This window comes from Psammomys obesus, unplaced genomic scaffold (genome assembly GCF_907164565.1).
Source record: "Psammomys obesus unplaced genomic scaffold, mPsaObe1.curated_primary_1811, whole genome shotgun sequence".
Taxonomy (NCBI): Eukaryota; Metazoa; Chordata; class Mammalia; order Rodentia; family Muridae; genus Psammomys; species Psammomys obesus.
The window spans coordinates 15,243,132-15,257,979 of record NW_026596120.1 but is presented as its reverse complement, the minus strand read 5'-3'; the positions used below and the strand labels follow the sequence as shown (position 1 = coordinate 15,257,979).

At 45.6% G+C, this 14,848-nt stretch overlaps 1 protein-coding gene and 1 long non-coding RNA gene across 3 annotated transcripts in view; one reads left to right on the top strand and one right to left on the bottom strand.

Annotated features, from left to right (window-relative positions):
* Positions 1 to 4,092, bottom strand: part of LOC129693157 (uncharacterized) — a 5,526-nt gene extending 1,434 nt beyond the window's left edge. Inside the window, exons 1-2 of the long non-coding RNA XR_008722824.1 lie at positions 1,793 to 4,092; positions 297 to 492 (exon numbers count right to left, since the gene is read on the bottom strand). This is a non-coding gene — a long non-coding RNA (uncharacterized LOC129693157). The remainder of the gene's footprint in view (positions 1 to 296; positions 493 to 1,792) is intronic.
* A 7,091-nt stretch (positions 4,093 to 11,183) lies between these two features.
* Positions 11,184 to 14,508, top strand: LOC129693154 (uncharacterized). 2 transcript variants are annotated; one of them, XM_055629839.1, is made up of 2 exons: positions 11,184 to 12,847; positions 13,456 to 14,508. In XM_055629839.1, the coding sequence occupies exon 2, from the start codon at positions 13,471 to 13,473 to the stop codon at positions 14,488 to 14,490; it is 1,020 nt and encodes a 339-aa protein (XP_055485814.1). In that variant the 5' UTR covers positions 11,184 to 12,847; positions 13,456 to 13,470; the 3' UTR covers positions 14,491 to 14,508. The 2 variants fall into 2 exon arrangements, with proteins under 2 accessions (XP_055485814.1, XP_055485813.1); XM_055629838.1 differs by having other exon boundaries at positions 11,184 to 14,508.
* Positions 14,509 to 14,848: the final 340 nt, after the last annotated feature.

Sequence of the window (14,848 nt, the reverse complement as noted above, 5' to 3'; positions counted from 1 at the left end):
TGTGTGTGTGTGTGTGTGTGTGTGTGTGTGTGTGTGTGTGTGTGTGTTGGGGGTGAGGTGGAGGGAGTAGGGCTTGTAATTTCCTTAAGGTCTATGTGACATTCCTCAGGTAGAGGGTGGAGGGTTCAGGATCCTCCAGGGAGAGAAGAGGAAGCCTAACTGACAAAGGGAGTCTGTCATTTCGCACCACGCTCAGAGCTTCCTGCTATTGCCAGACTCCAACCTTAGCAGCAGGGCGGTTTTTGCCAGACATTCTCTAGTCTCCTCCTGGGGTTGTGTACTCATTGCGTATTCACCTGGTACCTGTGCGTTAAGGTGCGCATTCATGTCTTAGGCACCACAGTTAACGCAGAAAGTTCCCAGAAGCACTTAGTGAGCTGGTGCCATTTTGCTTGGTTGAGGGCAACAAGAGACATTTCATGTTGGCTCAGGTCAATTTCAGTCTTTGGGCATGGTCAGCGTTCTTCACCATGTGTCTTAACTCCCAAGGATCTGTTTCATTCATCAGAGCATAGTATCAGTGTCAGAATTCCTTAGGTTAGGAAAAGAAAATTCCAGACTGCCTTAGGTCTTTCTCTCTTGACCACTTCAGGAAAAATTAGGAAGTGGCGTCAGAATGTTTGGTGGTATTTTAATCTCCTGGTTCTCTAAAAACAAAGCTTGTTTTGATTCCCAGACATGGATAGGTAGCAGGGTATGGTGGCTCATGACTATATTCCTAGTATTTGAGAGGCAGAAGCAGGCAGATCTCTATGAGTTTGAGGTGACCCTGGTCTACAGAGTGAGTTTTAAGCTCAGCCAGAAGTGAAACTCTGCCTCAAAAAACCAAGGAGGAGGAGGAGTGGAGGGCAGAGATGAGGAAACCGGACAGGGCTTAGAGAAAAACTTACAAGAATGCCTGTAAGAGGTAAAAGTCATTTGTTCCTTTCACCAGTATGTACTGAGCACACACATGTGCTAAGAATTCTTCCAGAATATCCCATTCATAGGATATATCCACGAAGAATAAAGAAAAAAAAAAAAAACACAATTCTCTTTCTGGGGGAATTTACTAGTTTTTGTGGCCTGTTCTCACTTCCTGTCCTCTGCTTCCTGACTGCAGATACAATGTGACCAACCTCCTCCTGTTCCTGCTCCATGCCATCCTTCCTTGCTGTGATTGGCTGTATTAAACCTTGAGCCAAAGGTACCCATCCTTCCTTCATTCACTTTAGCTAAGTGTTCTGTCACAGGCCCCAGAAAAGTGTCTAACACAGTGGCCATTCTGAGTGTAGCCATGTTTTAGTTACTTATTTTACTTATTGCTGTGTAACAAAATGTCCCATCCCTACTATCTTAAAAAGAAAAATACTTGGGTATGGGATCACTCAGCACTCAGGAGGCACAGGCAGGTGGATCTCTGTGAGTTCTAGGCCAACCAGGACAGCCAAGGCTGGTACACAAAGAAACACTACCTCAGAAAAAACAAACACACACACACACACTCTCTCTTTTTAGGTGCATAGTCCTATCTGCCCCACCCCCCGCCAGCTCTGTCTCTGTGTCTCTCTCTCTGTGTACTTGAGTGTATTCATGTTTGGGAGTGCAGGCTCTTGTGTGCCATGGTGCACTTGTGGAAGTCAGGAGCAGGCAACCCTGGGTGTCAGTCCTTGCCTTCCACCTTGTTTTCTGTTGCTCACGCAAGGCTGGCTGGTCTGTGAGCGTCTGGGCATTCTTTTGCCTCCATTTGCCATTCTCACTGTAGAAGCACTGGACTTACAGATGAAACACATAACATGTTTATTTGGCTCACCACGCTGTGATCTGGGCAGAGCAGTTCTTTCTCCCTGTCTCCTGGACTCAGAGCCTCTGATCTGCTGCACCGTCTGTGTTTTCATCACTCCAGCTCAGCCTGATTCCCCAGATGCTACTATGGCGAGAGAAAATGTCTAAGTGCCGGTGGGAAGTAAGGGAGCATGTGTTCAAGCTGTAGTTCAGCCTCTCAGTCTTTCCTCCCAGGCTGGGTTCAGGTGACTGGAGAGTGCAGGAGGCTTTATAGAGCATGGAGTTTAGGTGCCTGGTGGTTGCCTTAGTCTTGTCCTAGCTGTGACAAATTATGGCTTTGTTTTGTGTTGTGGTTCGAGAGGACATAGCCAACCATATCAGGGAAAAGAGGAAGATGAATCTGGTGCTCAGCCCACGTTCTCATTTTCTCTTTTCAAGTCAGTCCGAGAACAGACTCTTTAGGTGTGTCTCCTCAGTGATTCCAAATCCCGTCAACCTGACAGCGGAGATGAATCGTCACAGTGGTGTAAATCTCCCTGCTTTGGCCTCCTGTCACGCACAGTGCATCTTTGCGAACATTTTCAAGCTAGTGTCTTCTGTAGCCCACGCTAGCCTTGAATTCTCTAGGTAGCTGAGGCTGACTTTGAACTTCTGATCCCCCTTCCTCTACCTATATGATATAATCACAGGCGTGTGCCACCATGTCCAACTTTAGAGGTCTTGTCTTGTGAGATAAATTACTTATTTGACTGAACCATTCTTTGCTAAGTTTTCTAGAGCCAGAAACCAATCAGGACTCTAGCTGATTCACTGCTGTCCCAAATTCCTTTAAACATCCATTCACGTATAGGAAGGCCCCTCATCCATATGTGTATGTATCTGAATATACGCCACATGAGTGTGGGTACTTGTGGAGGCCAGAAGAGGGTGCTGGACCTTTTGAGGCTGGAATCACAGGCAGCTGTGAGTTGACGGACATGAATGGTGGGAATCAAACTCAGGTCCTTTTGAGCAGCAGCAAGTGCTCTTAATTGCTGAGCCATTTCTCCAGCCCTCTATGTTTTTACCTTTAATTCTGTTTCTCTTGCTGGATCAGTTTCAGTTTTTCAGACCAGTCATCTTTAACCATCACAGCACTTTGCAACTAAACCACTAGAAATAAAAGAGTCAGAGGGCTGGGCACTTCGCCCATGGTACTACATGCCACCCAAATTCTCCCACTAAAGAGCCTCTTCTTTGACACCTGGACTTGAACAATGGAAAGCAGAGTCCCTGCTGCATGCTACCTTGGTCATCTCATTCCCCGTTCTGGCTTCCTGTCAGAAAGACTTCCTCCACTTTCTGGTTGATACTGACAGTGGCTTTTATCGGGAGGGACAGGAGTGCATCTTATGTACCTACACACAGCCATATCCTCTGTTGTTAGATTTCCTGCTAAGGGCAAGGAGGTTATCTTTTCGTAAATGCTGCCCCTACCAACTCAATTCAGGTTATGCAAGAATGGAGCGACATTTCCTGGGAAAACCGAGACCATTTGTTATAAACTGACTAATGCACAGCAGAACTAGCCAGAGAATGTGGGTTTTGGATTCTTATTTGAGTGAGGATGGGGAAAACTGGTTGGGCTTGAAAGATTTTCCCATCATCATTCGTGCATACAGAATGAGACCCAAGAAGAGAACCACGAAGGAATGTTACACTACAAGCTGCCAGGATTCACAAAATGAGCTCTTTAACACAAAACAAGGTGTGGAAGACAGTCAAGTACAGCAGAACCAAGAAAAACCAACCCCATTCTCTCTGAAGCCACAGAAAGCAAGCAGAAAAAAAGGAAGGGGGGGGGGGAATCTCAAACCACCATCTATGAGATGTCACTACAAAGTATTGTGGAATCAAAAACATTCTGTTTTCAGTTGTAGCCTGTTTGATCTCCTAACATTCCGGATCCCTCTTTCTACATTTCTCCCCATAGGTATTTGTCAGTTTTGATTACAGTCTATAATCTATGGTATTTATAGCTTATTGTTATCTACCCTTTTCTCAGGCCCCAATAGTGTGAGTTACACATGGGTGGCAGCTATTGATGCTTATTTTGATTCAGTGATGTGGAGCGAGCCTTACCCACAGTTCTGATTGCTGTGGACTCAGCTGTCTGTGGTTGGCAGTGGTTAAAAAATAGTAAATGTCCAGATGATGGTGCGAGTCTTTAATCCCAACACTGGTGAGGCAGGGGCAAGCATATTTCCGAGTTCAAGGCCAGCCTGGTCTACATAGTGAGTTTCAGGATAGCCAGGACTACACAGAGAAACCCTGTCTCAAAACAAAAACAACCAAAAAGTAATTAGAAGATTCCAAAAATGAACAATGTGTAAGTCAAGATCGCTTTCTGAGGAGCATTGATGGACTCTCATACCATCCTGGTCCGTTGTTCCCAAAGTGAGAATTTCCCCTTGGCCCAGCAATTCTGTATAATATATGCCACTACCAATCAGACACTGAGTAGTCACCTCAGTGACCAGGGGACCCTGCAATCTTCATGGCTGAGTGAGGAGGTCAGGAGAAGCCAACACCGTGGTGACTATCTGCCTTGAATGTCTCTTTATCACATGTAACCATTCACAATATCATGAGAAGTGTTACAGGGCAGTAAGACATAGGGAGGGAGGGAGAGATCGTACTCTTCTTAGTATGTATATGTCATAATTGTTCTTTTTATTATTAGCCATCATTTCTAATTTTTCTCTATATCCAATTCACAAATTAAACTTTGCCACAGCTATGCAAATAGGTCTATGTAAGGTTTGTGTAAGTAAATAGTGCTCTACACTGTTTGGCTCTACATCTGTTTTCAGTCATCTCCTGGGGGTGGGGCTTGGAATGCATTCTCTGTGGATAAAGGGAGGTTGACGGAGTTCAAAAGCTTAAAATGGCTCCTGGAATTTGGTTACTACTCAGCGAATAGTTTGGAATATAATTGAAGTTGCTTCTGAACACCCTATCAGCACACAGACCTCTCCAAGAATAGGTGTGTTAGAAAGTTCAAACTCAAATAGTAGTAGCACATTGTCTCATGAGAAAGAATTTGTTTAATGATGGAATAGAGGAGAAATGTTAAGGGGGAAGATGACCTACAGAGAAACAAGTACAAAACCCAAGAAGAATTCATTGTCTTGGGTTCACTGAGTGCCATGTACAGCTCTTGATTGCTGAGACAAAGGAGTGCTAAGAGTAGGAATGTGCAGGGAGGGGTGTTTCCAAGTGACAGATGTAGACCCTGCCTGCTAGTGGGCCCAGCACACCCAGACGGAAGTCTGATGCCCCGCAGTGTTCTTTAGCAAGGGGCTGGCCAAGCAAAATTGGCTTCCATGAAAAAGATGAACACCAGGGACAAAGAAGCCAGTAAGAGAACCAGAGAAAAATGGCATCGTGGGGCATGCCTTTAGTCACAGCTTGTGGGAGGCAGAGACAGGAGGATCTCTATGAGCCTGAGGCCATTCTGGTCTTCATAGCACCTTCTAGGTAACACAGTGAGTGCCTATCTCAAATATATATATCCAATCAAACAGCTAAACAAAACAAAAACAAAAACCCCATGAGAAAAATGTTACCAAGAATAAGAAAATACAGAACAAATACTTTTCTTAAATTAAATAGGAGAGAAGAAAAAGAAAACCACATGAGTTCTTTGCCAAAAGAGCTCAAAGAATAGATGCTAGGGTACAAAGAAGATACTTTTCAAGAATGCTAGGATGAGATAAAATGTGATGGAATAACTCGGGGTGGGAATGAAAGGGAAGATTGAAATCATGTGTTAGAAGCAGCAGAAGAAAAAAAGTCATAAAATATATTAAAGATACAAAGCTATAAGTTACAAAGATGTAAAGCACAAGTTTAGGAAAATGGAACAAAACCACAAATGAACTTAAAAAGACCAGAGTGGAAACAGTAGAAAGATAAAACAGCTTTTATTTCTATCATACACTGAGGAGAATGATTTCTAATAAAGCCATTCTCACTCCATGACAGGCTTCAAAATTGGCTTCAGACTGAACAGGCTTGAGTTTATAGTTCTTGGAATATGAGTCTACAGTCCAGGGAAACCAGATACAATAACTCAAAACCAGAAACAGTAACTTTGTAAAGTCCCCAAGCACTTGACCAATCAAATTAAAGGTCAGTTAGAAACACTTTTTCTATCTAGTCAAAACGATACAGTGTAGTGTGAGCATACCCAGAAGGAAGGCGTGGGAGAAGAACAAGGGAGGATTGGATAAAGCAAGACTGAAGTCCAGCAAGGAATGCATCAATCTTCAGCTTGGTACCAGGCATGAGAACACGTGGTGTCCTGATGCAAACCCCAAAGGCCTTGGGTAGTCCAACACCTATGGTCTTGCCATTTGCAGTTCACACGGCGCCTCTCCTCTGGCTGGTTCCACTCATCGCCTGCAGCCTCCATACTCTTAGCATCTTTAACTACCTGGGGTCTCCTCTGGAGCTTTAACTTCATCCTCAGAGCCATATATCCTTCTTGGGCTTCCCGTAGGAATCCATCCTCTATCACCAAGACAGGAGATATAAAATGGCCAGGTAGTTTTCCATAATGGGATCTGAGTACCATTAACATTAACCATATTGCTCCCAAGTGTTCCTTCATAAAAGCTACCAAGTGGTTTAAAATGCAAGGCCCAGAGGTAAAAAGCAAAATCATGATGAGTAGGGGTCCCAACAGGGTGGATACAAGGGTAGTAAGCCAAGGAGAACTACTATATCAGTGTCGCTGCGACACTTGAATACCTCCTGAGTGAGGGCTGGTGGAAAGAAAGGCAGGACAAGGAGGACACCAGGTCAAGTTCTCTGATCAAGGTGCCAAAGTTTACTGAACAGAGAGCACAATATAAGTGTTAACAGAAGGAAGCAAAACCACACTGACATTGGTGTTACCAGGGCAACGATAGCATACAGTGTCAGGAGAGCAGCAGCTGATTTCTTGTAAATGCTAGCCCTTCTTCAAAAACGAAACTTAAGCAGCAAAAGCTGAACCAAGCTATCCCACGACGGCCAAAATGGCTCCCATATATCAAGATTCAAACCATCCTCCAGAATCCTCTCTTTCCACTGTCTCTCCAGGCTTTTTTTTTTTTACTCTTGCTAAGGATTCCCTAATCACCCCCGAGTGATTTACATAAAAGCAACATTCCTCTCTAAGGGCTGCACATAGCCCACCTGACTGTAGAAACAACAGATCCAAGCTCCTTCTGTTTTGCAGCACTACTTCTACCAGGGAATCAACATTCTTTTCTAAATGGGTGACTGAGTTCAAGGCACTGAATATCTTTATCAACATCTGCCTCTAAGCTGTTATAATTCTGGCCTTGTACAGCCAGTGCTGCAATACCACTTCCATTTCCAGCAAAGCTGGTCCCCAAGGAAATAGCTAATGTCAGGGAGCCCCTTTTGACTTAGTATTTCAGCCTATTAAGTAGGATAAAGGTGGATGAATTTCTCTTCTTCTGTGACCTCTTCAGGCTGACATTGGGATGGAGATATTGGGAACCCAGAAAGGCTGAAAGGCTAGTCAAAAGCTAGGCAATGGGGCACCATCTAATTAGAGATCCAGTTGAAGAGACAGGAGGCCATGACATCAGCTAGACTGGTTTACATTAGCTTCAGCAATTCCAAATCTCAGCTCACAATCCATAGCTGATCCCTGAATGGAGTCTGTCAGCCAGGTGAAAATCTGCTGAGACAAATTTAGACTAAAGACAAAAGTTAAAATTTGTCTAGTAAATGGAGAAAATAAGGAATCCCAAGACCAAGGAAAAAACTAATCTGGATTCCATTTGAGCTATGGCAGACCCAGGTCTTATGACTTTTTTGATATCATGAAACTCAAATGAATTTTAGTTTACAAAAGGAAGTATATTACTATCACTACCATATTGAGATCCATACTTTAGAAAAAGCAGGTAACAGGTATCTGCAAGACAGCAGGAATAGACTTATGCCTTTAAGACCTAGTAAAAGCTTTTTGGTCAGAGATATACACATTAGACAGATGTTTTTAACATGAGGAGAAGTACCTTTAAGTCTATCTCCAGCAGACAACCAAAAGGAAATCAAAATCTCAAGCTTGTGACTGGATAATAAGCAGTCAGTGCTCCATCAGCTTATCAGAACTCTATTTATCAATGTTATAACCGTGAACTTTTGAAATCTTATAACAACATAAGTACAACAATAGCATAGATGAGGGAGAGAAATCTGAGATCTGTCCCATTTTAAATACGCCTTAAATTACTTTCTTATGCCATTACAACTTGCATTCACACACTTTAAAATACCTTTTTAGAGTCACAAACACTTTACAACTTGTATTTACCAACCTTAAAATACCTACTTAGACCTTCCAATCTTTCTTGCATTTACCAACTTTGAAACACCTTCTTAGAGAAGCTTTTTTTCATAACTTTCATTTGCCAACCTTGAAACATCTTCCTGGAGCCTCAATTTTTTAAAAAAAATTCCTATCTTTAGGCCTTACATAAACTTTACATCTTTCTATCCATTATTCACCGTAAGACACAGGCAGTTAACATTGGAGCAAGGCAAGCCTGTTTGCCTTTCTAAATAAGAGACCTGGTACCTAGTGGTTCTAACTAGCTAATGAATTGACCAGTGAACTAATAGTGAATCTAATTGTCTGCTCTTTAGCTGCAAAGTTACCATTAGATTAGCTTAGCCATCAATGTGATTAGAGACCTGAGAAGGATAAATTATAACCTAAATTAATCTATGTACCAATCAAAATGACAGAGAGTACTAGTCAGTCCACCACCTAGGCATTTGTCCCTGGCTCCTGTGGTTTCAAGGCATCATGAGCAGAGGCAGAGCAGCTATTAGGCCTAGAAGATTAGAGATTGTGTGGTAAAAGAACAACATGAGAGAACAGCCTCACCTTGCCTTCAGCAATGTGAAACAATGACTCTCCAGGTGTTCATAGTTTTGTCCAGTTTAGGCTGGGTCCTAGCAGTAAGCCAGCTGGGGCAGTCTTGCCCAGTGCTTAGCATACCACAATCCAGAGTTGAAGTCATCTGTCATTGTGCCCAAATCTTCTTGGAGACCTTGGGGAGCTACCAGGATTTGGGGACTTTTTGTCTGTCATAATAAGCTTACACATGCTAAAATGCCATATTCCATAGATCTCTGACAACCTTGAGGGCCAGCATATGGCTTACTTTTTGCCTATGTTTAGTTATTTGCTCTAAACTGCATTCTGTAAAATAGAATGTGTAGTTAAGTGTTTTAGGACCGTATCTATTTCAAGTAGATCTACATAGGCAAACTTTGTAGTTGCCCATTCTAGGCTTAACCTTGGAAAAATAAGCAAGAGACTAGGTAAATCTGAATCTTGTAACCAACTGCAGTCATTAGCATAACTTTAAATATATTTCTGAACTAAAATCCAAACTTTTAATTGTACAGTTCGTAGAGGGCTGGCAAACCTTGCTGATCCTGCCACCTTGTATTATTAAGACTGTACAGCAAAAAAACTTAAAGGACAGAAGTTGCACTTAGCACTAAACAGGGAACTGAACACATTTGACAGCCCTCAACAAAGATGGTGGTGAAACCATGGCTCCACCCTCTTTCTCCCTGAACCAACATGGCGGCCAGTCACGTTTTGTTACAGGCTGTGGCAGGCAATTTATAACATACCCATTAGGTGTTGCTGGTGATGTTGCTGCCTCCCACGTGGTATAGCACTGTGGAACATTTACAGTTTCCCAAAACCAAGTTTTAACACTGTAATCAAAGACATTTAGAACCAACTACCTAACAGAACAGTATAGAACAATTTTTAAAACTGTCTTGAACTACTTTGGCCACACCAAACCGATCAGCCAGGAAGAAACAGCATTAATCCATTCATTCAGGAACTGGCAGCCAGGCACAGGTCTGAATCATACATACAGAATGCCACAAAAACACAACCCTGAATTATATATATACATATATATATATATAATCCATAAAGACATTATTATAAAATACCTGATAAACTTTAAAAAGTTTCATGGCCTTAAACACATTTTTAAAAGAAATCTGTTTTTGCAATATCAAAATAAAGTACCCTTCTTAGGGGTGAAGTCACAAAACATAACCATAATTTTAAAAGTCAAAAACCAAATTTTACCAGTGTAAACAATTTAATCTCTAAAACCAATACAAATTTAAAATGAGATTTGTCTTCTTAGTCGAAAAAGATATACAGGATGATAACTATAACTTATTACAACTAAGAGGTTCTGTAATTTTGTTTTTCCCTACACCACACCGTGTGGCAATTTCAAGATGGCAGAGTCACATGGCATGGCAGGCCACATGGTTGCTATTTAAAAACATCAGCATTTCTATAGATAGTACAGACACACATGTACACATATGTATGTTCTAAATAAGAATTTGAATTTAAACTTTAGTGCATGTAGACACCTGGAAGGGTGGAGCCTAAGTTCAGGTGGAGGTGCTGGCATGTTTTGTGGGCACAGTGTGCCCTGAATTCCTCAGTGGCCCACAGGCCTGTTCTACTGTCCTCCAGGTTTTCAGATCTGTCTGAGTTGCAACATTTTGGCTCCAGGAACTGTTTGCCTGGACTCCACTGGGAGACCCACAGGACAGGGGCTTCAGTGTTGAGAACATACTGATCCCTGTGTTACCCACAGTGGGGGTGTGGGTGGGAGGGATCTGATGTCTGGCTGCTAGCATAGAGGGACCCTGGATCTGGGGTTCTGCATGCACTCACTCCCTTGCAGGCCTGATTGGAAACCACAGGGGTTCTGACTCCCTGCCACCCCCCAAGTTTTCTAGGTTTTCTGCTTTCAGATTTGGGCAAGCCAGGGCAAATGAAAGTGTAGGAGATCAGAAGCCGGGCAGGACTCCCATGCTTGGGGCTGCCTCTACTGTCTCAGTCACAGAGCTGGGAGGCCTGTGCCTGGATCCAGACTGTCCCTGCTCACAGGTTGTTCCCTCTAGCCCAGCAAGCCTCAATATCAATGTTCTGGCTTCAACCACCCCTCCACTCACCACTTCGGATCTCCTGCTCCTCAGATACAGTGCACACTGATCACCGCCATCTTGGATCCCCCTGAATTTAAACTTTAAACACATCCAATAACTGTTAATCTATAACCAAGGCATACAGAGCATATTAACCATTTAAGATTAGTCAGAAATGGATGGCCGTACATACATTTGAAACAAAACAGACAAAACTTTCCTTACTTCATTCAGCGGCAATTTCCAGCATTTTGTTATCTGTTGAATCTACGGAGGGGTTTGGGACTTGCTAGCAGTGTTCCCCAGGGTGCCTCATGATGGAGTCGCCCTTTGGCATGCCTCCTCGCCTCTGCCTTCTCATGCTGACCCCTAGAAGAGAATTGGGCACCATTATGGTGGAAGCTCAGCACTTTTCCTCCTGGAGGCCAGGCTTGCACAAGCTGCGCTCTTTGTAACAACACAAGCTCCCTGTTCCCCAGGATTTCAGCTAGCACTGCTGCCCAGGGGCAGCAACCCGAGGTGGGCATGGCTCCACACCGTGGGTAACGATGACACCACCCCTCCCCCTGCCATCTTCCCCAACCTAGCCTTCCCAGTAATCCAGGTGGAAAGGCGTGCTCCCACTGGCAACCAGAGGTGTCCCAGCTTGTAGGGCTGGGAGCATGGGGCAGGCAATGTCACCACAGAGCTTAGCTGTTTGGTCGCCAGCCTAAAGAGACCATCACAAGCAAAGAAAAACACAGAAGAATTAACAAGAAAAGAATGTACCAGTATAACACAAAGAGAACGGAAGAAGAAGAGGAGGAGGAGAAAGAAGAAGAAGGAGGAGGAGGAAGAAGGAAGAAGAAGGAAGAAGGAAGAAAAAAGGGCCTTCCGCCCTGTTCCATTAGGGGTGACCTGCCATGAAATCAGGTTCTACTCAACTACAGAGTTTGAAATGGTGCTTGTCATTCTGCCAGACCAGAGAGTGGAGCAACGTATCTGTTGAGCTCCATCAGATCAGAGGCCAAAGCAGCAGCTAAGCTCTGCCAAACCAGAGACCAGAAAGCAGTGACAGAGGTGCCAAGCCTGGGGCTCCACAAACTGTACCCATCCCTTGGCACCTCCTCACCACCATCACCAGAGCCTATGGAGCATGGCTCCAGCATCCCTGAAATGGGCAAGAACTAAGTCTAGGGGGTTAGAAGGAGTCTGTCCCTTGTTGTCAGTCAGTCCCGGAAAACAGGCAGTGACAGACAAGACACTCAAAAAGAAAGACACACACAGAGCCAAACAACAGATCCCACCACTCCTGTGGTGGAAAAACCAAAAGTAGGACAGCACCGAAGCGGCACTGTGGCAGTTACCCGCCTTGTCCTTATCCAAAGATCCAAAGATCACAGGCAACTGGGTGCTCTATCACCCTTTACAGATAGGGAAGCATCCGTCCCCTGGGAAGGGGTCTGGAATATCCTCCAGGTCCGCTGTGGCCCACGGTTGCCCCGTGCATCTGCTCTAACCGTTCCCGGCCATGCAGGTTACAGATTTTGCCTCAAGGCCTGAAGCAGAAACTAGAGGAACACCCACACAGACACAGACAGAGTGCTCACTTACCGGGAGGTGCTCAGCTCCACATGCCAGGGGTCCGAAGGAGTCTTGGTGAGCCCCAAAATGTTATGCCCAGGGACGACCAGGAGCCAGTGATTGGCTGACTAACATACCTAACATTGAGCAAGCTATCTATTGACCTAAGGAATGTTGGGTATTTTCTGTGCCACGAAATGTTCTACTGTAAGATTGTTGGGCTGCTCGGCACAGATGCCCCGTCACCCAACCGAGAGGCGCGCAAGTCTTCCGAAAGGCTTTGTCGCCCCGGGTACCCGTGTATCGAAATAAACCTCTGCGGCTTGCATCCGAAGGCTGGTCTCACTGTTCCTTGGGAAGCGGGGTCTCCCCGTCTAGAGAGGCTCTAGCGGGAGTCTTTCATTTGGAGGTCCCACCGAGATTTGAGACCCCCGCCCAGGGACCACCGACCCATCATCGGGAGGTAAGCTGGCCAGCAGAGTGTCTCTTGTCTTCATTCCGTCATGTGTTTGTTGCCTGTTCTATCTCTTGAGATTTGTACGATTCAGCTGAGTCGCTCTGTATTAGGCGGAAACTAGAAGGAGCTGATGAGCTCGGACTTCTTTTCCGCAACTCTTGGGAGATATCCCAGGAGTGTCTGGGGGCCCGATTTTGGGGGCCCGTCTGTTTGGAGACACGACCCAACCCGGACTTTTTGGGGCTTCGCCCCTGTCCGAGGACTAAGTGTCTCTTTTGGGAGACGGGGGATCCGGACCCTCTTCACAGTCTCCATCTGAAGTTTTGCTTTCGGTTTGGCGCCAGAATCGTGTCGCGCGCTGCGTTTGTGTCACTGTCTGTCTATTGTTTGTCGGGTTTGTGTTTGGTGTTAGTCTCTTTGAAACCATGGGACATTCTCTAACCACCCCCTTAAGCCTCACTCTACAGCACTGGAAGGACACCCGGAACATCGTTCGTAGTCACTCTGTAGAGATCCAGAAAGGAAAATGGGACACCTTCTGCTCCTCAGAATGGCCGACATTTAACGTCGGCTGGCCACGAGATGGCACCTTTAACCTAGATATTATTTTCCAGGTTAAGGCGAAAGTCATGGATTTAGGGCCACACGGCCACCCGGACCAGGTACCCTACATTGTTACTTGGGAAGCCCTGGCTCGGGAACCACCCTCATGGGTCAAGCCGTTTGTCACCCCCAGCCCCCTTGCTGTTCCCTCTGCCCCTGCCCTACCTCCTCCGCTGGTCCCCACACCCTCTAAGTCTGCCCTCTACCCAGCTATAACAAAGCAGACCCAAGGACGTGATCCAGGGGGCAAAAAGACACCGACGCCCCCGGTACTGCCAGCAGACGATGGCCCCTTGTTGGACCTGCTGACTGAAGAACCTCCTCCCTATAGGGACCAAGAGCTGGGAGAAGCCGCCATAGCTGGACCCCAGGAGGAACCGGCTCCTTCCCTGATGGCGGGGCGATTGAGAGAGCGCCGAGAGGCCCCTCCAGATTCCACATCTCAGGCTCTCCCATTACGAGCGGGACCCGACGGCCAGCTCCAATACTGGCCTTTTTCCGCTTCAGATCTATATAACTGGAAAAACAATAGCCCCCCTTTCTCTAGGGACCCTTCTAGACTTACTGCTTTAATCGAGTCCATTTTAGTAACCCACCAGCCCACCTGGGACGATTGTCAGCAGCTGTTACAGGCCCTCCTGACCACCGAGGAGAAGCAACGGGTCATTTTGGAAGCCCGTAAAAACGTTCTGGGGGATAACGGGCAGCCTACTCAGTTGCCAAACGAGATCAACAAGGCCTTCCCCTTGGAACGACCTGATTGGAACTTCGCCACAGAGGACGGTAGGAATCACTTACGTCTCTATCGCCAGTTGCTGATAGCGGGTCTCCATGGGGCAGCAAAGCGCCCCACTAATTTGGCCCAGGTTAAGTTAGTGACCCAAGGGTCAGAGGAATCTCCCTCCGCCTTCCTAGAACGACTAAAGGAAGCCTATCGTGTGTACACCCCCTATGATCCGGAGGACCCTAACCAGGCTACCAATGTGGCCATGTCCTTCATCTGGCAGTCTGCCCCGGATATCAAAAAATATTTTAGAAAGGCTTGAGAACTTAAGGGAAAGTACAATCCAGGATTTGTTGAAAGAGGTGGAGCAGATTTTCAACAAGAGAGAGACTCAAGAAGAGAGAGACGAAAGGTTGAGAAAAGAGGCAGAAGAGAGAGAGAACATTAGAGACCGCAAGAGGAATAGGGAATTTAGCAAATTGCTGGCCACTGTAGTGACAGGACAGAGACAGGATAGACAGGGCCTGGGAGACCACAGGGGTCCTCGGGTAGACAAAGATCAATGCACCTACTGCAAGGAAAAAGGGCACTGGATCCGAGACTGCCCAAAGAGACCAAAAGGGCCACGGAAGCCTAAGCCCCAGGCCACCCTGCTAAACCTGGAGGATTAGGGAAGTCAG